The sequence below is a fragment of the Panthera tigris genome, chromosome E1 (genome assembly GCF_018350195.1).
Source record: "Panthera tigris isolate Pti1 chromosome E1, P.tigris_Pti1_mat1.1, whole genome shotgun sequence".
Taxonomy (NCBI): domain Eukaryota; kingdom Metazoa; phylum Chordata; class Mammalia; order Carnivora; family Felidae; genus Panthera; species Panthera tigris.
In genome coordinates this window covers 43,975,563-43,998,449 of record NC_056673.1, presented here as the reverse complement: position 1 = coordinate 43,998,449, position 22,887 = coordinate 43,975,563, and the positions used below count along the sequence as shown (strand labels likewise).

The window sequence follows — 22,887 nt, the reverse complement described above, 5'->3', positions numbered from 1 at the left end:
ATTGCATTTATTTACCTTGTAACTGTATTGTAATAACCCCCACCTCTCAGTGATAACAACTTCATATACATTCAAACATTTTCTGGGGGATAGAGATTGGCATAATTGTAACCAGGGCTCTTAAGCAGGGAAGATGTTGAATGCAGTATTTTGAGAATGGAATAGTGTGCAAGATAGCTTTCTCTTGCAAATAGTTTATGAAATCTGTTCTATGCTTGTGATTGAGACAAAGTACTTCACGGCAGAAATTCTTATAGCTAGAATAACTTCATTTTGAAGTCTAGGGCACATGTTTCTTGCTTATTATTAGTTAATGACCTTTCTCCCCTTTTCTGAGGAGTTTCCACTTCACTTTCTACATAGGCGGGTCATAGTCTTATTCCAGGATAGGTAAATGCTGTTTCTCTTGCCTTTGGGCGGGGCCAGGAGGGTGTTGTAACACTTATTTTTCATATTTATTTTTTAAATTGTGGGGTGTGTTTTTTGGTGCGTGTGTGTGTGTGTGTGTGTGTTTGGACTGAGGTAGAATTCCATTGTCCTTTCTTATTTATTTTTGAGAGAGCAAGAGACAGAGCACAAGCTGGGGAGGGGCAGACACACACACACACACACACACACACGCACGCACGCACGCACGCACACACACACACACACTCCAAAGCAGGCTCCAGGCTCTGAGCTGTCGGCACAGAACCCGACTTGGGGCTCGAACCCACAGACCGTGAGATCATGACCTGAACCAAAGTTGGACGCTTAACCGACTGAGCCACTCAGGTGCCCCCATTGTCCTTTCTTAATGTCAGCCCTCCCCCTACCCCATTTCATCTCTTTGCATCCCCTATTTCATAGAGATTTTTGAGTTAGACAGGAAAGGGATCCATCCCTTGGATGGATCATGTGGTTCATTGGCCTATAAGAGCTTGTGTCATAATGGCTAGGGAGCTCAAATCGATAGTCAAAATCTCTAGGCCCTAAAATCTATATTTTAGAATGTTTACTGGGGGCCCTGATGCTGAGTCAAGACTGATCAACTCTAATGTGTTTCAACTTAGAACTTGCTTTAGGATTTACCAGTGGAGTTTTTTAAAACTGTAGAATACCCATCCCTAACCCCAGGGACTCTGAGTAGATTTGATGATGAAACTGGGCAAGTATTAGCTTGATGAGTTTCCCCAGGTGATTCTAATACAAAATTACCTTTAAGAGATACTTATCAGTCAGCTCTCCTTATTTTCTGGATCAGAGAAGGAGAACCAAAGACTTAAAGCCCTTGTTACTTTCATCTCAGTCTTTCTATTACACAGTATCAGAACTTGATTTTGGTTACCTCTATTTGAGTTCATGGGGAGATTCATGTGTGTGGCTTTTTGTTTGTTTTTCACAGCAAGCTCATTTCTGCCTTTACCAAGCTGGGCCCTTGCTGACTATGGATAGGATTTGTGGAGTCGTTTTAAATTTCTTTTTACATTTTTTATTTCCTGGGATGAACATAAGATCTGATTTTGAAATTGTGGAGCAGGAACCCAATCTGGGGTGATTTTTATGCATATGAGAAACAGGTGCCTTTGGAACAGTTTTTTGTTTTTTAAGTTCTTGGTTTGTAATATAGGGACTGGACTGTTCACCTTTGTAGTAGTTTTGGCTGCTCAAAGAGTTGGCTTACTTATCATTTATATTTGTAGCACTTACGGTAATGCTTAAGCCACATCTGTGATCAGGTTAACTAGAAAATTACATTGCTGCTGTTCTTATAGTATAGTCTAGTTAATAATACAGTGTAAAAGTACCATATTTTGATAAAGATTCCAGATCTGAAAGATGTGAATAAAAAGATGCTAAAGGTAACAAGCTATGTAGGTCACAGCATTCGGGTGGAGAAAAGGGGAAGTTTGAGTCTGACTTAGGCCTTACTCATTGCTACTTACTGCTAGGCTTTTTGTTGAAATAACTCTTGGGAAAGTAAAGCTGCTCGTAGTGCATTTTGTTTCAGAACCCTAGGAGAAGAAGGGAAGAGGCCTCTGCTAAACCAGTCCCCTGTCCCTAACCCTTGTCGTAGTAACTCCTTCATTAAATCGGTGACTTATAATACCACTCACTTATGCTGCTTTTCTCTCTGTCCTGCAGGGGTTGATAGTTCTTGGGGAGGCACCTCCCCCGGAGCATACACCAACAGACTTATTTCTTCCACTTAGTTCTGAGGTGAAGACGGATCATGGGAATGATAAATTGGTAAGTGTAAAAGACAGAAAAGGGGAGATGAGTGAGAATTCAGGGGGTAGCATCAGTACACAGTTCATTCTCTATAGCAGGTATCCTGGCATTGGCTGAAGGAAGAGGACTGTATCCCCTTTTATCACTTTTGACATTTCAGGGTCTGAATTCCTGAGTAGAGCAGCACAGGTCCCCTCCTGCAGCTGTGTAGTTGACCTTGAATTTAAAAGCAGTTCTAACTCAAGACATTACAGCTAGAGCAAGTAAGGCATCATGGAGTATTACTGAGAATCGGGAGAGCACGTGGCTCTGATACCTTTGAAGAGTAAAGACAACCTTTCTGAGAAGGCCACTATAAGATGAAAAGGTGGGACTAGAGGTTTAACTCACAAGGATGTTGAAAGTGCTCTGAGTTACCCCCTTTAGTTCTGTAATGAGGATAAAGCTGTCGTTTTCTGTAATGTTCTGTATCCTTAGAGCCTAGCTCAGGTCTCCCTCTTCCATGGTTTCTTCCTTTATTTCTATTTCTCTCAACATCCAAATTAATTTCTTTAATTTCTGAATCCCCAAGAGCACTTTTTTATTTGTTTCTTTCACTTTTCCCTCCCCTCTTGCCCCAGAAGCTCTTTGGCTTTTATGAATATTAGTATTTCTTGATTTAAGTCATTTGTTAGAAATTCCAAAGTCCCGTGACAGTAGTGTGTTTGGTAGGCTAGAGTGTTGGCTTTTGAAATCGTGCGTTAAACCAGCTAGTCTCTTTGCGTCTGCACATCAATAATTTTTTTTCCAAAATGGAACTATTTGTTGCCTTTTTTTTTTTTTTAATTCCTCCTTCCCTTCAAGAAAACATTTGAAGACTTGTGGTGTAAAAATAATTACATCAGAGGCATTTGTTTTGTTGTGTTGTTCATTTTTGCATTTTCACTTCTGAAATTCACAAAAAAGCCAAAGCAAATTTTTCAACGGTCAAAATACAGTTTTAAGAAGTTAGACAAAATTCTAAAGAAAAATACAGTGTAACTTACTGATGACAGTGAGAATGATGAGTGCTAGAATAAGATTACTCAGGAGCCTACAAAACTTCTAATACCCTGTAAGAATAATAAAGCCATTACCTTTGGAGTCATGTTCTCAACTAAACACAGACCAATTTTAACTCCTCAGTGTTCTGAAAATAGACATCCAATTTAAGGCATCTAAGCCCTAATCCAGTGTAAATAAATAGTAAGTAATACAAAGTTAAGTAATTCATCGAGAGTCCTGTGACCCTTTAGTGGACTTGTTAGATGATGTTCAAGTGTTAATACTGAAAGGACTTTCATCTTTTTGCCTTATTTCCAACCTGAGTGAGTGTTTTTTGATGGACGCAATATATAATCTGCTTTGGTTGTGGGCGTTGTACAGATACTGCAGAAACTAAGTGATTTGGGAGACTGGATGCACGAGTGAGCGTTTTTTGAGCCATGGAGACAAGCAGGAAATGTTCCCTGAGATGGAGTGAGTTTTGTTTTTCTGCCACAGAGTAGAGTACTGAGGTAGAAGAAGGGAGGAACTCCTAGAAAAATGCCCCTTAACGCAAACAGACTTCAATCTGACTTCTTACTAAAGGCAGTTTGAAAGGTAAGAGTAGGCAGAAGAGAGAAACCAAAGGGCCTCTGGCTTTGCATCTGCAGGTGCTGATTAAGTCAACTGCTGCACTAATAAATTCTGATATGAAATAAAAAGCCTTCTGAACAAAAAAGGGTGTGTTCCTGGAAAGGGGGATTGTCTAAAGCTATTGAGAGTTCTCCCATGTTCTAAAACATGCCCTTTCCTTCTTTCTCCTCCCACTCTCTTGAATAATTAGTAGTCCCCTTTCCCCCAATTAAGAATTAAACAGTGAATAGAGCTACCTTGGAACCTATGCCTGTTACTAGGTAGGAAGAACACAGTTAAAAATTACCAAAGAAAGTCAACAAAATTTCTGACAAAATATTCTCACAGGGCCTCCTCTGTCCCGTTGGTACAGGGTTTTTAGGACTCAACTAGATAGCCACCATCTCCTTAGCTTTCATATTGTCAGAGGATGGAGGTCATAGCTGCCAAGTAGCTAGAAACTGAGGGAGGAAATAGTGGCAGAGAGGGACTCATGGGGGCGGAGGGCTTAGTCCCACATTCTGTGTAAGTAACTCTCACGTCCTTCAGCTGACTTAACCCCTGATCCACAGAGTTCCGTAGAGTTTAGATAGAGTCAAGTAGAAAGCAGCAGTTGGTAGGCTGAAAGAGCAGAGTAGAGAATGTAGTCAGTGCCCGCTGCAGCAAAGAACAGAATTTGGAGTTTGAATTCCAGCAAGACTTGATAAATACCTTCGACTAGGGCCTTATACTGAAACCAAAGAAGACTCATGATTTAGGAGTTAAAGACTTTCCCAGGACTAAGGAACTCACCCACCATAGGATTAAGAAATCCCAAATAAACCCTGATACGTTTCTGTGAAAACCTGAAACTAGTTACACAAAATCAAGGTTCATTTGATTTGTAACCAATTAGAAATTTGCCTACTAGAGCAGAAATCAACATGCTTCTGGGAAATTTAACTGAATTCAGAGTAACATATCATATACAATAAACAGGAAACTGTGTTCGTTATCATGCGAGAAGATAATAGAAACTGATCCTGAAATGGCTCATAGTAGAATTAAATAGAAATATGTTTGAAGGAGTCCCTGGGTGGCTCAGTCAGTTAAGCCTCTGACTTCCGCACAGGTCATGATCTCACGTTTCGTGGGTTCAAGCCTCACATGGGGCTCTGCACTCACACAGCACAGAGCCTGCTTCAGATCCTGTCTCCCTCTCTCTGTCCCTCCCCAACTCACTCTCTCTCTCTCTCTCTCTAATAAAAACATTTAATAAAACAGAAATATATTTGAAGATTTAAAGTAAAAGGTAGCAAAAACATGGGGAAATATCAGCAAAGAGGTGAAAACTAAAAAAATCACGTGGAACTTGTAGAACATAAATTGTGGAATTGAAAAGTACAGTATCCGAGTAAAAAATTTACTGGTATACTAAACAGATTGAAAACTTACACAAGAAGGGATCCGTGCACATAACAGATCAGTGGGAATTATCCAACCAGAAGACAGAAAAACTGAACATAGAGCTGCTCAGAGATGAACATAGTGCTGGGGAAACAGTAAGTGTGTATAATTCGAGTTCCAGAGGAGGTAGGGAGGCTGGAGCTGAGGAAATAATGACTGGATATTCAAATGAAAAAAATTTACAGATTGAAGAAACTCCAAAAATAGTAAGCAGGAGAAATACAACATGGTGAAAATGAATGCTGAAGAAAATCTTGCAAGTAGCCAGAGGGACAAAAGATGCATTCCATATAAGTGAACATTGGTAATGTTTGGTGACTTCTTTTCTGAAACAGTGGAGGACAGAAAATAGTGGAATGGGATCATTAAAATAGGGAGTGGTGCCAAAAAAAGTCTTTAAAAATAAAGGTGAAATAAAGTCATTTTTAGATGAAATTGAGAAAAATCTGTTGGCAGAGTATGTGCACTGAAAGAAATGTTAGAGAACTTTCTTTAGGATGAAGGTGAATAATACCAGTTGGAAACTCAGATCAATGGGGAAGAAAAGCAGGGGAAGATCTACTTTATGAAGAGTAAGCATAAGAAAGCTACTGTGTGTGTATTAATATTAGCAAAATAGTTTTTAAGACAGGAATACCAGAGATACAGACAATTCTCAGACAGTTACCAGAGATAAAGAAGGACATTTTAGATAATGGGGTCATTTCACCAAGGAGACAGAAGAGTCATAAAGGTGGATGCCTCAAATACATGAAGCATAAAACATATGCAAATTAAAGGGATAGACAAATCCATAATTATATTTCAAAATTTTCACACTTGTAACTCAGTAATTGACAGAATTACTAAACAACAAATGTGAGTGTAAAAGATCCTGACAACACTGCCAACTTGACCTGACTGATGTTCATAGAACTCTACCTCCCCCCGCCACCCTCCCCAACACCCACACTTCCCTTCTTGTGCAAAGTAGAAATAATACTGCAGGTCCAGATCCCCTTATCTGCATCTCCAAACTCCAAAGATCTGTGAGAAGCAGAAGTGGTTCTCCCTAAGGTCTCCATCAGGTCATTTGTTGACAAAATTTGACCTGAAGTGATACTTGATGAGACTTTACATTCTTAATTATGCATACCTTTTGAAGCAGAAATATTAATGTATTTGATTTTTTAAAATTAAAGGACTATTTTGGGGGGGCAGCATTTTAAGGTTGATAGCAAAATTGAGCAGAAGATAGAGATTTCTTAATATACCCCCTGCCCCAGCATGGCACGCCTGCTTCGGGTAGTCTCCGTTGTCAGTATCCCCCACCAGAGTGCTGCGTTTGTTACAGTTGATGAGCCTGCAGTGACATATCACAGTCACCCAAGGTCCATAGTTTACATTACAATTCACTCTTTGGGTTCACACACTCTTTGGCTTTGGATTTATATTTAATTTTGAAGCACTTACCCAGAACATACAATGTGTGACTTTTTAAAAGTCTCTATAAATTTCCATAACACATCTGCCCTCAAGGGCCTTAGGTAGGAGTGGCTCTGTTTCTGCACCTCTTTGGAGTTGTTGATAATTAAGTATTGAGGAAGTACAATGTGCTTCTAACAGTGTTTGGTCCATAATAAACGCTTGGTAAAAAGCTTGCTGTCCCAGGCTGTGCTGTGTGTCTAGGAAACACCTATTAGCATAACCAGGTATCTTCCCTTGAGGGCTGCATGGTGGGACAACAGACCTGTAACCGAGGAGTCTGGGGGGCAAGAATTCTCACTTCTAAGGGAGGTCGGGAAAGGTAACAGAGAAGGAGGTACTGTATTTGCACTAAGTCCTTGTGCATTTGCTGAAGGATGGTATTGAGAGTGAGTTTTGACAGGGTGCTGCATGTAGTATATGAGAGAGGTTTGAGAGAGCCTGGTGTGATAGAGGAACTACAGATACTTTTCTTTGATGGACTGTTGGATGATGGGGCCAATTCATGATGGATTTTGTATTTATCTTAGTGAACTGTATACTTTATCCTGTAGGTGACAGGAAGCTGTAGATTGATGCCACATTTGGGTATGAATGAAATTTGCTTTATTAATGCTGGATAAACTTTTCTTCATTCTTTTTTTAAACTTAAAAAAAAAGATTTTAAACTTACAGAAAAGTTACAAAAGTAGCACACAGTCTCCACATGTCCTTTACCCAGCTTCCCATAGTGTTGTTAACTTGAACTACCATTGTACAAAGACCAAAACCTGGAATTAACATTGATAGAGTACTATTCAGATTTTATTCAAATTTCACTTGTTTCCTCACTAATGTTTTTGGCAGGGGGAGTAGGAGGAGAGGGTCCACAATCATAATTGCATTTAGTTGTCCTGTCTCTTTAAATCTCGTCGTAGTCTATGATCGTTCCTCAGTCTTTGTCGTCTTTCATGGCCTTAATACAGAAATACTGGTCTGTTATTTTGTGTAATATTCCCTCAGTTAGAGTCACCTGACGTTTTCTCATTATTAGAGCTTGCGCATTTGTAAGGAACACCGCAGAAGTGCTACTGTGCCCTTCTCAGTGCACCATATTGGGGGGTACATGATGTTGGTTGGTGATACCTTTTTTCACTTGGTTGAGGTGGTGCCTCCCAGCCTCCCCCACTGTTAAGTCAGTATGTTTCCCTTTGTAATGAATGTATCTCCTAGGGAGTTACTATGCAATATTCTGTTGCTCATTATACTTTATTCCACAATTTTATCATCCACCAGTGGGTTTTGCCCACAACAGTTATTACTGTGGTGTTTACTAAATGGTGATTTTTCTGTTTTCTACATTTGTTAATTGGAATTCTGTTAGGAAGAGCTGTCTTTTCTCCCTCATTTATTTAGGTATTTATTCCATCATTCAGTAATGTTTATATCAGAATAGGTTCATTTCATTTTATGGATTATAATCTGTTCCTATTTATGATTCATTCATGCTCCACTTGTCTCAATTTTTGGTACCAGGCCTCTTTCATATTGTTTCCTGTGTCTTTTCAGCATGCTCCCCTCAGTTATTGAGTATTCACTTTCAGGCACCAGAAGACATTCTGAACTCCTCCTGTATTTTACCTGCTCCAGCCCTGGTTCTTTTTATTGGACAACAGTGTTTAGAAACCAAGATCTGAGTACTAGTTGTGCTCATTGCTACTTGGTGTCATTGCTTCTGGGACTTCCCAACAGTCAAAGCTGGGAAACACACATGTGTGCTAAAGCATGCATGCATACACACACATGTATCAGTGTTTGTTTACCCATTTGTATATACGTTAAAAACTATAAGTGCATATTAATACCAGTCCAGCACCACAGCCTTCCTCATTGATACTCATTTTTATCACATAAAGTAGTTTCATAGTTGCCATCTCATATCCTTGTGAGAAATGTATTTATTAAAGAGTACAATATTGTGTACAATGTCTTTGCCCTATAATACGCAGTCAAAATACTATTTCCTGAAGTTATACTTAGTTTTTTTTTACTCATTCTTTTAGTGTGATATGTAATTGTTTTGTAATGCAGTTAGGTTTTTGTTACCTCTTTATAGAGTTATTTTAATACTGGTATTCCATGTTTTCTCTCCCAACACAATAATTGATCTTTATTATTATTTTTGAGTATGTGAAGCATTACTATAGTTCTAAGAATCCAAGCTGTACAAAAGACCATCATTCCCACTGCCTTGTTCCCATTTTCCCATTCTTTCCATCCTGTTCCCACTTCCTTTAGGTGGCCATTTTCATTAGTTTTTGGATTACCTTTCTTTTGTGCAAATGAGCAGGTAACAAGTATATTTTCTTATATACCTGTTTTTCTTCCAGGAAAGGTAATTACTGGGTGAATATTTGAAATTGAAGTTCTCTTGTTTGTTTTAGCAAAATATTGCTACTGTGGCTTTTGACAGATGACTTCATTATTTGTTTGTTTCAATTTGTAAAATAAGCCTTGTTCTTTTACCCTTTCCTTCCTTCGTGGAGTGATAGTGATAAGTCAGAGGATAAATGCTTTCTCAGAAGAAAGGCATGCTAAACATGTAAACTATTGCTATTTCTTTTTAAACAGTTCAAGGTATTATCTTCCTACCATTGGTTAAGCAAGAACAACTTCTTTTTTTGTTGTTGTTTGTTTGAAGTTTTGCAGTCACCAGGTTTAATGAATAGTGCATTGGCCCAACAAGGGTTTTGAGATAGAGAATAGAGGGGTAGATACTGGCTGGGGAATATTTGCTCTACCATATATATTTTTTTAATGACTAATTAGAACTATTAAGATAAATTGGACTGTGGATAAATAAGTTGAATAATAAGAATTTATGACTGCTTTTGCAATTACTTTATTTCTTTAGATTCCAGCTGCCTGTTTTCAGTGGTGTAGGTAAATATAAATCTTAGGCATTATGCTGGTTGAAATTTTTCAAAGTAAGTAAGTCTTGGGCGCCATGCTGGCTCTGTCGGAAGAGCGTGTGACTCTTAATTTCAGGGTCGTGAGTTCGAGCCCCACGTTGAGTGTAGAGGTAACATACTTATATCCATACATATATACAATACAAACATATATATATATATATACACACACACACGTACATATATAAAATACAGACTTAAAAAATAATTCAAAATTATTTTCATACAATTGTATATATTTTAACCTCAGTATAGAGGCATAGGAAAGTGAGGCACATAATAGTCCCATTTTATATATGCAGAAATGGAAGCCTAGCTAACTAACTTGATGGAAGTGGAATTTTCAGAAGGTTCCGCTCCCTATTTAGCACAATTTCCTGGCCATGTTGCTAGTTCGTGGAAATGACTGGTACACTGTTTACGGGCCAGCAATATTTTGGTGATTTTAAGCAAGATTATGTTGAGTATCATTGGGATGGGCTTGAAACATGAGGTAATTCATATAAAGTAAAAAAGTAATTTATTTTGATCCAGGAATAAAAGTTGAATTCTTTTCCATATACCTAGCCCTTTCAGTCAGGGAAGAAGTCACTTCTAACCTTCCTTGCTACTTTTAACTCCCAAAAGGTCACCCCCTGAACCTCTGCTTTTGGGAGAAGGGAAATTAACAGAAATTCTCTACTACTGCAGCTTTTCTGCTCTCTTCTTTCTGGCTGTGGGATGCATGTACCACATAAAATTCAAGAGAAGCTCAGTAATAACTCCTGCTTTCTGGATAGGAGAGCCTTTAAATTCTTTGATCCTTTTTACAGTTTCTCGTTGGAAAACAGATATGAGTCATGTGTTAGTTTCCTGAAAATACGAATGATGTAAACCACTGCAGTAGTAGTGATCAAGCTTAAATTAGTATGTGGGTTTAATGTTTGTAAAGTGTTTATTAATGTATCTCCACTCTCTGTCTTTGCAGCCTTTTGGACTGCAGGATAGAGAATGTTTACTTTTACTTAAGGTAGTGTGAAGATATTTAAGAAGCTTTAAGTAAATTTACGTGTGTTGTGAGCTGTGGGGTTTTCTTTTTCCAGATGGAATGCTGTTGGAGGATGGGGTTAATATTTTAAGCGCTTTACATTTGGGAATGAATGATGAACCTAGTTGCCCCAGTGCCCTGCTTTTGGATTTCAGTGTGATTATAGAATATCCCACGGTCCTCTGATTATTCAGTGCCTGCTTGTGTGATTGGGACTAGAACCTAGGCACATTTCCCTCTGTGAGGTTCATGCTCTTGACTGCTTGCTGTGTGCTGCCTTATCTGTGACAAACATTTCTGTGCTAAATCATGTTTTCTCTGTTGCCTTCAGTTTTAATTTGGGGACTGAATTGCCCCCAAATCAGTAAAATTCACACTGAAGATTTATGGCATTTAAGTATATATATATGTATATGTATATGTATATGTATATGTATATGTATATGTATATGTATATGTAGGCATGAAAAAATAGGCTGTTCGCAGCAGTTATCTGTAGGTCATGTGATTGTTGATGACTTGTGCTTTTTCTTCAGATTTTTTTTTTTATTTAAAAAAAATTTTTTTTTAACATTTATTTATTTTTGAGACAGAGAGAGACAGAGTATGAACAGGGGAGGGGCAGAGAGAGAGGGAGACACAGAATCTGAAACAGGCTCCAGGCTCTGAGCTGTCAGCACAAAGCCCGACGCGGGGCTTGAACTCACGGACTGTGAGATCATGACCTGAGCCAAAGTCGGACGCATAACCGACCAAGCCACCCAGGCGCCCCCAGATTTTTATAAGAAAGATAAATTTGTTTTAGGACCCCTGGGTGGCTCAGTTGGTTGGACATCTGACTCTTGATTTTGGTTCAGCTCACGATCCCATGGTTGTGGAACCTGCTTGGGATTCTCTCCTCCCTCCTGACCCTTAGTTGAAGACTCTTGTTACTATGTAATTATTTTGCTAAGCTTCTGTTCCATGGAATCATTAAGTCATTTCCTCCTCAGTAGGCACTTACTATTAGTCTGTTAAAATATTTTGGTTCCTTACCCTTCTTCACCCCAAGCAAAAGCCAGTTCTCTTAGTTAATTTTCCTTTTTCCTCATTCATACGAGTTTTTTTAGGTTGATATCAGAAATTTTAGATGTTTCATTTAAGTGATGAAATGGTGCTGCTTTACATTCTGGATACTGTTGGTTAAATGTTATAATGTATTTTTAACTTTCTTCTCCTTATTTAGATCGAGTCTGTTTCTCAGCCACTGGAAAACCATGGTGCCTCTGGTCATTCAGAGTCATTGTCTACTAAGTCATGTGGAGCATTGAGACCTGTCAATGGCGTTATTAACACGTAAGTTTTGTGTCTACTTCCTGTGCTCAGTAGGCTCGTAAATGATGAATTTGGGACTCTTAGTTATCCCTAGCCAGGACTAACCCTGGTTTAAAGTCAGAAACCTTATTGCTTAATAATATTGTGCATGCATCTTACAGTAGCAAGTATATTTTAATTAGCATATTAATGTGTTTCCCTTTTACTTACTGTAGCCTAAAATTAACTCACCATGGAGAAAAAAGAAAAGGTCCTACAGTTATTGTGAGTCGTTATGGTTGGTCCTAGTCTTGGTAGAATTCTTCAGAAGCGTGTACATAAAATCTTTTACTCTAGGACAGATTAGATCCCTAAAGGCTGTGTTTGTAAATCTGTATTTATGAAAGTTGAAGGAATCCCTCTACAAGTGAACAATGTGTATACATCCCTGAAAGTCGAATTTTATAGAAGAACTATTTCTTAGGCAGCCCATTAACATTTGCAGGATTAATCATTTTCTTACCACTTGCAGTTTTTCTACAGCTAATTCTTCATTCATGCTTCTGTTGTAGAAGAGAACTTTATCACTTGGAACCTGAATTTGTCACTTACTGACTTACACTATTCAGACATGATGTTGTTGTCCACCAAGAGTCTTAAAGATCAGCACAGACACTGCATGCGCGTGCACATGCACACATACACACTCACTCACTCACTTAGATTAGCAGATACCAGCATCAAGAAGTGATGTGCATCTGTCCTAGAACTTGTTTGTGTCTGTGAACATGTGTAAGCAGAGGAGGTTGAAACGGTATCAAAGGCTTTGTTTCCTTGTCTTCTGAGACGTGAATATTCTTCCTTCCCCTTGTATAGTCTTCAGCCTATCTTGGCAGACCACATTCCAGGTGACATCTCTGATGCTGAGGAACAATTACAAAAAAAGCAAAGACTGAATCTAGTTTCTTCATCAACTGATGGCACCTGTGTGGCAGCCCGAACACGTCCTGTACTGAGCTGTAAGAAACGAAGGCTTGTTCGACCCAACAGCATCGTTCCTCTTTCCAGGAAGGTCAGTACCGGTGAGACTTGGTCATTGTTAAACAGTGAGCCAGATGCTCAGATAGAATTATTAGTCTTTTGCCAACTTTGGTTCATTTAACTAGTGTTTTCCAAACTTCGCTAACCCCCAAGTTTCCTGGGGAGCTTGACAAAATACTGGGTTCTGAAGTTGCTCCTGGGACCCTTGTTCTCAGAAAAACAACTCCTAGATGGTTCTTCAGCCAGATTTGGAAACCACTGACTTGAACTTGTTAATAGAAATGGGGAAGAAGAGGTTTAAGTGCTGCCATCAACACTTTGAAGGAGGGTAACGTGCTTCCTACTTGTCCTGTTATCACTGAAAATGGCTTGCTTTCCTTTCAAATAAGAGTCTCTCTTAAAATTTTTACATTGATGTGACTAAATGAATGGAGGTCAGTTAAAAGTGTAGGAAACTTTTGATTGCTGCCTCTTCAAATAGCACAGTTGGGCTTAATTCCAAAACTGATGAAATAATACTTCAGTAAAATTCATACCATGCAGTGGTTAAGAGCATTACCTTTAAAGAGGATAAACTTGGGTTTGAATCATGTCACTGCTATTAGATAGCAAAGAAGGTAACAGATAAGCCATTCTCTGATATTAGTAAACAGCACTGAGTTCATACTTACTGTAATAAGATTTGCTTCCAAGGTTTTTTTAAAAAGAATTTTAATAAAACAGGAACTACATCTCTCTGGATTAACTCAAATTACCCTTGTTATTGCCCTTCCCACCACATTTCTACCTACGCAGGATAGATGGTTACTAGTATATCTACAAGTAGAGAATGTAAAAAACACATGTTTAATGTCAATGTTACTGGCTTATCTACATATTTTAAATTATCTCTAGTGTACGCTAGAACCAAATATAAAACTCACTTTAGGGAACTCATTCAGTTTTACAGAGCAGTCATCTTAGTTGAATCACAGCTGGAATTTTATTCTATCAAGTTTTACCAGCATTTCTGAAATTACAATATATCTTGTAGCTGAGATGTACTTTTAGTGTAGTAGCACATTTCTTTTTGCCTCTAAAAGTCTGTTTTTATGTCATTAGTATCTTAAATTCAGTGACTACAACAAAGGATTTAGTAAGATGAACTTGTTGGAAATAAACAGGAATGAAATCTGTCAGTAAATAATGAAAGGCTTTAAATGACGAAACTGTTGACTTTAGGTTAGAGTTTTGAGCAGTGAAGTATCATAAGCTATTTTTTTTTTTTTTTTTTTTGTAAAAGATAAATGTACAGATAGTTTATGTTTGGAGTAGATTGGCAGTAAGAGAGACTGGAGTCCGAAAGAAAGAAAGACTAGTGACAATAGTAATCCTAGTGGAAGTAATAGTCTGAAGGCTCCAAAGCTCTTACGATGCAATAGTTTTGAAAACTAGTCCTAAGGAAGAATCACTAGGGTGTTATGAGTATCAGAGTTGGGAGGGCAGAGAGCTTTGAGATTGGGAGAGTGGGGTTATCTTCCATGGAAATCTGTAAAGCCTGAGGAGAATGTGGAGGCTATTTCCTATTATCGTGATTTTATTGTAATATTAGTACATATGATAACAAGTTGCCCTTAATTGCTATTTATTATGTATTTCATCACTTTTGGGGGTCTGGTATGGTAGATGTTAGCAATTAGGCCAGTGAAGAAGCACTCAAGTGGCAAATTTTTATAACGTGTTATCACTATGTTTATTTCTTATCCTGCTGCTTCTATGAGGTATAGTTATAGCTCAATCTAAAACATTAGTTTCTAATATACTGAAATTTCAAATCAGTAAAAGTTTTAAAAGAAATGTGGGGCCAATATAGGGTTGCTTTTTATTTTGTTAGGTAAAGTTATTTTGTATATTAAGTATATCACAGTACAGATAGTATTTTTTTAATGCTTATTTACTTATTTTGAGAGAGCTTGTGCACATGAGCGAGGGAGAGGGAGAGAGAGAGAGAGAGAGAGAGAGAGAATGAATCAATCCCAAGCAGGCTCTACACTCAGCATGGAGCCCAATGCAGGGCTCAATCTCATAACAGTGAGATCATGACCTAAGCCGACATCAAGAGTTGGACACTTAACTGACGGAGCCACCCAGGGGTCCCAGTACGAATAGTATTATAAAAAAAAATAACATGCCTTGAGATTTTTGGATTGGCCTTAATAGCATTTCTTTTTAATCTCTTTTTTGAGATCAATACAACTTTTTTTAATTCCAGTATAGCTAACATACAATGTTATCTTAGTTTCAGGTAAACGATATAGTGATGTAACAATTCCATACATCACCCAGTGGTCATCATGACAAGTACCCTCCTTGATCCCTGTCACCCATTTCACCCATTCCACCACCCACCTCCCCTTTGGTAACCATCAGTTCTGTATAGTTAAGAATCTGTTTCTTGGTGTGTCTCTGGTTTGTTTCTTAAATTCGACATATGAGTGAAATCATATGGTATTTGTCTTTCTCTGACTCATTTCACTTATTAGGATTATACTCTCTAGCTCCATCCATGTTGTTGCAAATGGCAAGATTTCTTTTTTTTATAGTTGAGTAATATTCCATATGCATGTGTGCGTGTGTGTGTGTACTTACCACTTCTTTATCCGTTCATCTGTCAGTGGACATTTGGGCTGCTTCCATAATTTGGCTATTGTAAATAATGCTGCTATAAACACAGGGGTAGCATTTCTTATCAGACGATTTGGCAGTGTTCTGGTGTGATTTTGGAATTTTATAGTCTGTTGGAGGATAATTATGTAGGAATGTTCGCTCTGGGTTTTATTTTAAAGTTGTATTCTTTAAAGTGGTCCTCTACCACTTCCTCGTGTATCACACTTGAGGACATAATAGGACATCACATATCAGTAGGACATTCTCTTAAGGCCTAGTGTCGTGACATTTGTGGATGAGAACTAAAGAACTAAAGTGATTATGAGTTTGTATTAAAAGTGAGTAATTTGGTATCAAAGAAAATATGTTCTTTATTGACAGGGGCTTCTTGTGATAAATTTTGGAAGCCTAACTTTTCAATACTAGTTGAACTTTTGGGCAGGAACAAGAGTGCCTTATGGAAAATTGTAGTTTATTATAAAACACACACAAAATAAACTTTGAAAGGCTGAGATAAAATACATAGAAGTTGAAGCTCTGATATTTTATTTGTAAACTGTCCTCAAGCTAAAAGAATTTTTTTCAGTGCTTGAACTAATACTCTGATTAACAGAATGATGAGTAGAGAGCTTTGGTACTAGAATTTTTCATGTGCACTGCATTGAGTTTCTAATGGAAATTCCTTCAGAGAGAATTAATATAATTTATAGTATTAAAGGAACAGAATTTCTCCATGTATGTAAGTATCTTATCTCTTCATTCAATTCTTACATATTTCCTACATTCATGTTATTTTGTGATGCAAATGAGATCTTTTCTGTTAGTGTTATTTCATGAGTGCTGTTGAGTTTTGTAATTGAACACTTCTATGAACTCTGTGTTCTGGTTGATTATTTTAATTTTCTACATAGTCTATCTGTCACCAGCAAGCAATGCGATACCTCTTTATACACTTCTTACTCCTTTTCCTTGACTAGATACACTTCAGAACAGTGTTAAGAAATGGTTGTAGTGAGGCATGTCATTCCTTTTAGAAGTTCACTATTAACTTTGATGTAGGGTAGCTTCTTAAAATGAATTTGGATACTTTGCCATTTGCTATGCTCTGGAAAACTTGAACGCATTTTTCTGGGAAGTATCAGTTTCTTTAAAATTTGTTGGAACTTAAGTCAAAAACCATCTGAGACTAACACCTATTTATTGTACAGAAAATTGTCCATCTATCAGATTTTTCAAATAAAGCCATACAGAATTTTATAGAAAGCATTCTTAATTTTTAAATCCTTGTTACCTATGGTTATGTCCATTTCTCAGTCTTAATTATATTTTCTTCTCTTTCTTCATTAATCCTGTCAGCAGTTTTCCTGTTTTATTGGTCATTTCAAAGATCAGTTATTTGCTGGTAATTTCTTCTTCCTGTGGTCTTGATTTTTTCCCCCCCTCCTCTCTGCCTTTATTCAAATGCTTGATTAATTTATTTTCTGTTCTTCTGTAATAATAAAAGCACTTAACTTTTTGAATTTTCTTCTGAGTGTAGTTTTTGGATGGCATTCCACAGCCTTTGATGTGTGTGAAGTGTTCTTTTTGCTATTTGTAAGTTGCCATTGAGTTTTTGCGTTTTTTTTCCCAAGAGTTACAAATTGAGTTTCCAAATTCTAAATGGTTTTTCTTTTTCAACCTTGTGTTATTTAATTACTAATTTTTATAGCATTTGGTTACAGTATGGTTTGTATAGTTTCTGCTTGTATTTGTAGTCTATTATGTTGATTTTTGTTTTAATGTCATTGGTGTCTAGTGTGGAGTTCTCTACAGTCATATCTTAGTGATTTATGGCTTCTATCTCCAGTAGTTTTTGCCTTACATTCTACTTTCCGTGATACTAATGTTATGTAGTATGGGATTTTTCTACCCCATTTACTTTTAAACATTTGTTTTCTGTGTGTTTTTTGAAACATCATAAAAGCAGATTTAGGTGGTGGCATTTTTTTTTTTTTTTTAATCTCAAAAAAGTCTTTGGTTTTAATGGAGATTTTATTAAATAGAAAAGTTTTCCATTTTATATTCAGTTTTAAAACTGGATTTAAAGGCTTATTTAGGTTTATTTTGGCTTATTTTGATTGTAACATTTCATTGTTTATTGATAGTCCTCTTTATACCTTAATATACCCATTTATTGAGTTCTTAATTTGAATTTGTAGTTCTTCAGGATTAGAACAAGTTTGACCATGTTTCAGGTTCTTAGCTCACAACCTTTGTCCCTTAAAACTGTTCCACTGTCTTTTGGCAGTGGGGGTGATTATTTGTTTTGTTTTGGCACAGAGTTCAGATGATCTTAGTGTCATTCTTTTATATTGGTAACCAGTTCTGCTCTGTACTGTCCAGTATGGTAGCTACCATAGCCATATGTAACTACTTAAAATGAAGATAAAACATGTGGCACAGCCACATTGCAAGTGTTCAGTAGTCACATGTGACTAGCCGCTACCATCTTTAAGTCACATAAATATTGAACGTTTCCATCATTGCAAAACCGCAATGGATATTGCTGCGGTTTTTTTTTTATCTCACTCTATCAAGTTTTCTTCTATTATAGCTTTGGTTTGTGGTCCGCCTGAGTTTACAGGTACAAACTGAAGTATTCCAGTTATCTCTGTATTATTTTCTGTCCTGTTTGTTTAGCTCTTACTACCTGCTCCTCAGTGTAATCATTAAATTAAACGTGGGAAGTGATTGGACTAGTTTGGATGCACATAATAAGTATTCAGATGTTAGCTGTTAACATTTCTGTCATTGTTTTCATCTCTTTGGTTCTCCCATAGTGTAAAGAAAGAAAGAAAAGTTTATTGCTCACGTCCCGTTTTAATTCTCCAGATCGTCAGTCTGACCTATAGTACCTCTTAGGTAGGTTCTAGTTCTGCTACCAAGGGTGGTTAAGATTTTTTTTTTCTTTTCAGATTTTATATTTCCTTTTTATGTCATCTTATTGCCTTTCGTCTTCCCTGTTTCCATGCCATAGAGCCTGTGTTGTCTTTGACTCTGTTGGAGATGTGGGAAGTTTGATTAATTGTTTCACCAAACTTGTTTAATAGTTTTCCAGGGGTGTGTTTTTTCTGAATTTCTCGGATTTGTTTCCTTTTCCCTTGTTCTGCAGTATTCTACTCATAGTCCCCATGCTGAGGATTTTTTTTCTTTCATTATTCTTAAAAAATGAGTCAGTTTATCCAGACTTTGTGTTTATGACTAGAAAAATTTAGTAGCTGGGTGTGTTTCCCATCCTAGTTCTGGAAGCTAGAAGTTTGAAATCAAGGTGGCAGCCCTTGCTACCTCTGAAGGCTCTCTAAGGAAGAATCCTTTCTTGCCACTTCCTGCTTCTAGTGGTTACTAGCAGTCCTTAGCATTCCTTGGCTTGTGGCAGCATATCTCTTATCTCTGCATTTGTCTTTACACAATCATTTTCCTGGTGTGCCTGTGTCTTTGTGTTTTCACATGGTCTTTTTTTTTTTTATGTTAATTTATTTATTTTGAGAGAGTGAGTGAGAGGGTGTGAGTAGGGGAGAGGCAGAGAGGGAGAGAAAAAATCTCAAGCAGGCTCCGCACTGTCAGTGCAGAACCTGACGTGGGACTCGATCCCATAAACCATGAGATAATGACCTGAGCTGAAATTAAGAGTCGGATGCCACCCAGGCATTCCCACATAGTCTTATTAAAGACACCAGTTGTTGGATTTAAGACTAATTCAGTATTACTTCATGTTAAACTAATCACATTTGCAAAATCCTGTTTACAAATAAGGTCACATTCTGTGGTTCTGGTTGGGCATGAATATTGATTGGGATGGGGTCTGGGGGTGGGGGGCACTATTCTACTCAGTACACTGGCCATTGGGCCTTGTCTCTGCTACTCATGAGATGGTTGAATCTTTTTCTCAATTCTAAATCTGGAAAGGTGTTATTACTAATTCAGTTCCTGGGTTTCAGCAACTTTTCATACTTAGCATACCTGTGCTGTAGTTGGAAATAGTTGGACTTCATTTTACTCCCACTGCCAATTTTCTGGAACTCTTCTGCACCACTGAATTTATTGTGTGAAGAATTTCAATTCCCTGAGTATGGAAAAATTTACCAGATTTAATGTCCTCCTTCCCTATTTTTTTTTTTTTTTAATTCTGTAAAGTACAAAGAATGATGTAACAAACATCTGTGTACATAACCACCTTAAATGTTACTAAGCTTGACTTTTTTTCTTTTTTTTAATATTTAAAAGAAAAATACAATAAACATTAATGTTTCTTTTATTTTCTGTCATCTCCTCTACCTGCTTCCTTCCTCAGAGGTAACCATTATCATGAATTTGGTATGTATACTCCCAGTTCAGGCACTTAGGTTTTTACTACACATCTGTGTATCCATGAGCAAAATGCAGTATGTATTGTTTAGTTTAATGTTCACAAAAAAATTTATATAAATACCATCATGGTGTACATATTCTGCAACTTGGTGGGTTTTTTAAAATTCACTGTTGTCTTCTCAAGATCTCCGTGTTGGTAGGCATAATTTCAGTTCATCTTTTGTAGAGTCCACATTTCCTTAAAAAAGACAGTGTTTGGGCGTGAGTATATCCATAACCTGTTCGTTAACTTCACAGCTCTAAATTTAACTTCTAGTTTGGGCTTAATCATTGTGTTCGTATCTTCTGGGTCCTTTGGTCTGCTTTCTATTTGTCTTTGCAATATATTTGGTATGTAATATTGTATAAGTTTAAGATACACAACATGTTGATTTGATCATTGCTATTGCAGTGTGCCTGCCAGTTGTAGCCTTAGCTAACATCTCCATCATGTCACACAATGATCATTTCTTCCTTGTGGTGGGAATAATTAAGATCTAGTCTCTTAGCACATTTGATGTTTATAATACAGTAGTGTTGTCTCCATAATCACTATACTGTGTATTAGATCTCCAGGGCTTCTTTATCTAGTAAAATACAAATTTATACTTTTAAACAACTTCTCTTATTTCCCTACCTCCCATTTCTTCTTCTGCCTCCTCCTCTTTTTTAATGCCTATATATTGATATAGTTCCAGGATGACTGGTTAGGTACATACAAGTTCATGGTTGTTATTTCTTCTTTGCCATCTTTCCTTTCATCATTATGTTGTTCCCCTTTTGGTCTCTTAACAATGCTTTTACTTTAAATAGGGATCTTGGGGGGCGCCTGGGTGGCTCAGTCGGTTGGGCGTCCAACTTCGACTCAGGTCACGATCTCGCGGTCCGTGGGTTTGAGCCCCGCGTCGGGCTCTGGGCTGATGGCTCAGAGCCTGGAGCCTGCTTCCGATTCTGTGTCTCCCTCTCTCTCTCTGCCCCTCCCCCGTTCATGCTCTGTCTCTCTCTGTCTCAAAAATAAACAAACGTTAAAAAATAGATAGATAGATAGATAGATAGATAGATAGATAGATAGATAGATAGATAGATAGATAGGGATCTTGGTAAGTACTTGCTAGATACACCTTTTCCCATCTCTTTGTTTTCACTTTTTCTGTGTCTGTTTGTTTTTGATGTGTTTTTAAGAGGTGAATTAAACATTTGCATTTACTCTGATTACTATTATATTTGGAATCTTTCTTCCATAATTTTTTTTTAAGTCTTCTCTTTGCCTTGTTTTTATGCCTTTTCTGCTGTTGGGTTACTTGAATCTTCATTTCTTGCTACTTTGGAACAAGAGGACTTTAGAACTCCTCTATTTATGTCTGTATTTTCAAGTTTTTATTTAAATTCTAGTTGGCTAAAGTATAGTGTAATATTGGTTTCAGGAGTAGAATTTAGTAGTTCATCACTTACATATAACACCCAGCACTCATCACAAATGCCCTCCTAATACCCGTCCTCCACCCATAGAATGCCTCTTTTTAAAACATCTTTTTTTCTCATCTATTATTGATCTTTAATATTTTACCTTGAATTTCAACCCCACCCAAATCAGTCATCTGTAAATTCATACTTAGCATTTACCAACACATTTGCCATTCTTATTTGTTCTGGAGCTTCTTACGTCCCACTCTATCCTTCTTGCTGAGCGCCTCCTTTAGTAGCCTTCCAGCAGCAGTCTAGGAGTTGTAAAGCCAGTCTTTATTTTGTGTCTGAATGTATACATATGTGTGTTTGTTTGTTGCTGTTTTTTTAAAAAAATTTTTTTAATGTTTGTTTATTTTTGAGAGAGAGCAAGCTAGTGCAAGTGGGGGAGGGGCGAAGAGAGAGGGAGACACAGAATACAAAGCGCCCTCCAGGCTCTAGGCTGTCAGCACAGAGCCTGATGTGAGGCTCAAAACCACGAACCGCAAGATCTTGACTGGAGTTGGAAGTTGGACACTTAACTAAGCCACTCATGTGCCCCTACATATGTGTATTTGTAAATATATACAGTTATAAATTGCCTTTATTCTTGAGTGATGGTTTAACTGCATGTAAAATTTTTATATTCAGCAGTTTGAAGATACTTCATTTCCTTCCAGTATTTATTATTGTTGATGAAAATTCTGATGTCAGTTTGTCCTTCTTTTATAGTTTATCTGTACCTTCTCTCTAGTAATTTAAATTCCCCAACTCCCTACTTTGAGTTTTGTTTTTATGTTTTGCAGTATTAAGGGTATATTTAGATGTATGAATTAGTTTTTAGCCACTTAAGGTCTTAGCTTACACCCTCATTCTCAGTTCTTGTCTGTTCTTGTCTGTCTTGAGTTTTGAAAATTTGAAAATTGTTAATTTCTTTAAACTTTTCCTCTCTTTTTTAATATGGTATTGTATTATTAGATTGTCGTAGATCTTGCCATTCTCTCTTTGTACACTTCCCATTTCCATCTCTCTGGCTTGTTGTGTTTTATTTCTCTCGTCTTCTGGGACTCTTCCACCTAGTCATCAGCGTTCTCTCCAGCTGTATTTACTATCGAACCTGTCAGTTTGGATTTTTTTGTATTTTGTTTTTTTACTTGAGTGTGTGCTTTTCATTCAGAATTTGTGGTTACTTTCAGAAACATCCTTTTTTTTTTTTTATCATTTCCTGTTCTTTTATGATGTTTATTCCTTCCTTTATCTCTTTGAACAACTTTAATATACTTATTTTAAAATTGCTTTCAAATTATTCCATTTCCAGGGGCACCTGGCTGGCTCAGTCAGTAG

At 37.3% G+C, this 22,887-nt stretch overlaps 1 protein-coding gene across 5 annotated transcripts in view; it reads left to right on the top strand.

The window, feature by feature from the left end:
• The window catches only part of KANSL1 (KAT8 regulatory NSL complex subunit 1), a 174,665-nt gene that overhangs the window by 132,064 nt on the left and 19,714 nt on the right, over positions 1–22,887 (top strand). For 4 of the 5 annotated variants that reach the window (XM_042965867.1, XM_042965869.1, XM_042965870.1 and 1 more), the window contains 3 exons: positions 2,125–2,229; positions 11,960–12,069; positions 12,904–13,099. In XM_042965867.1, coding sequence (XP_042821801.1) covers positions 2,125–2,229; positions 11,960–12,069; positions 12,904–13,099 — 411 coding nt within the window. The remainder of the gene's footprint in view (positions 1–2,124; positions 2,230–11,959; positions 12,070–12,903; positions 13,100–22,887) is intronic. The other variant, XM_042965868.1, reaches the window with a different exon arrangement.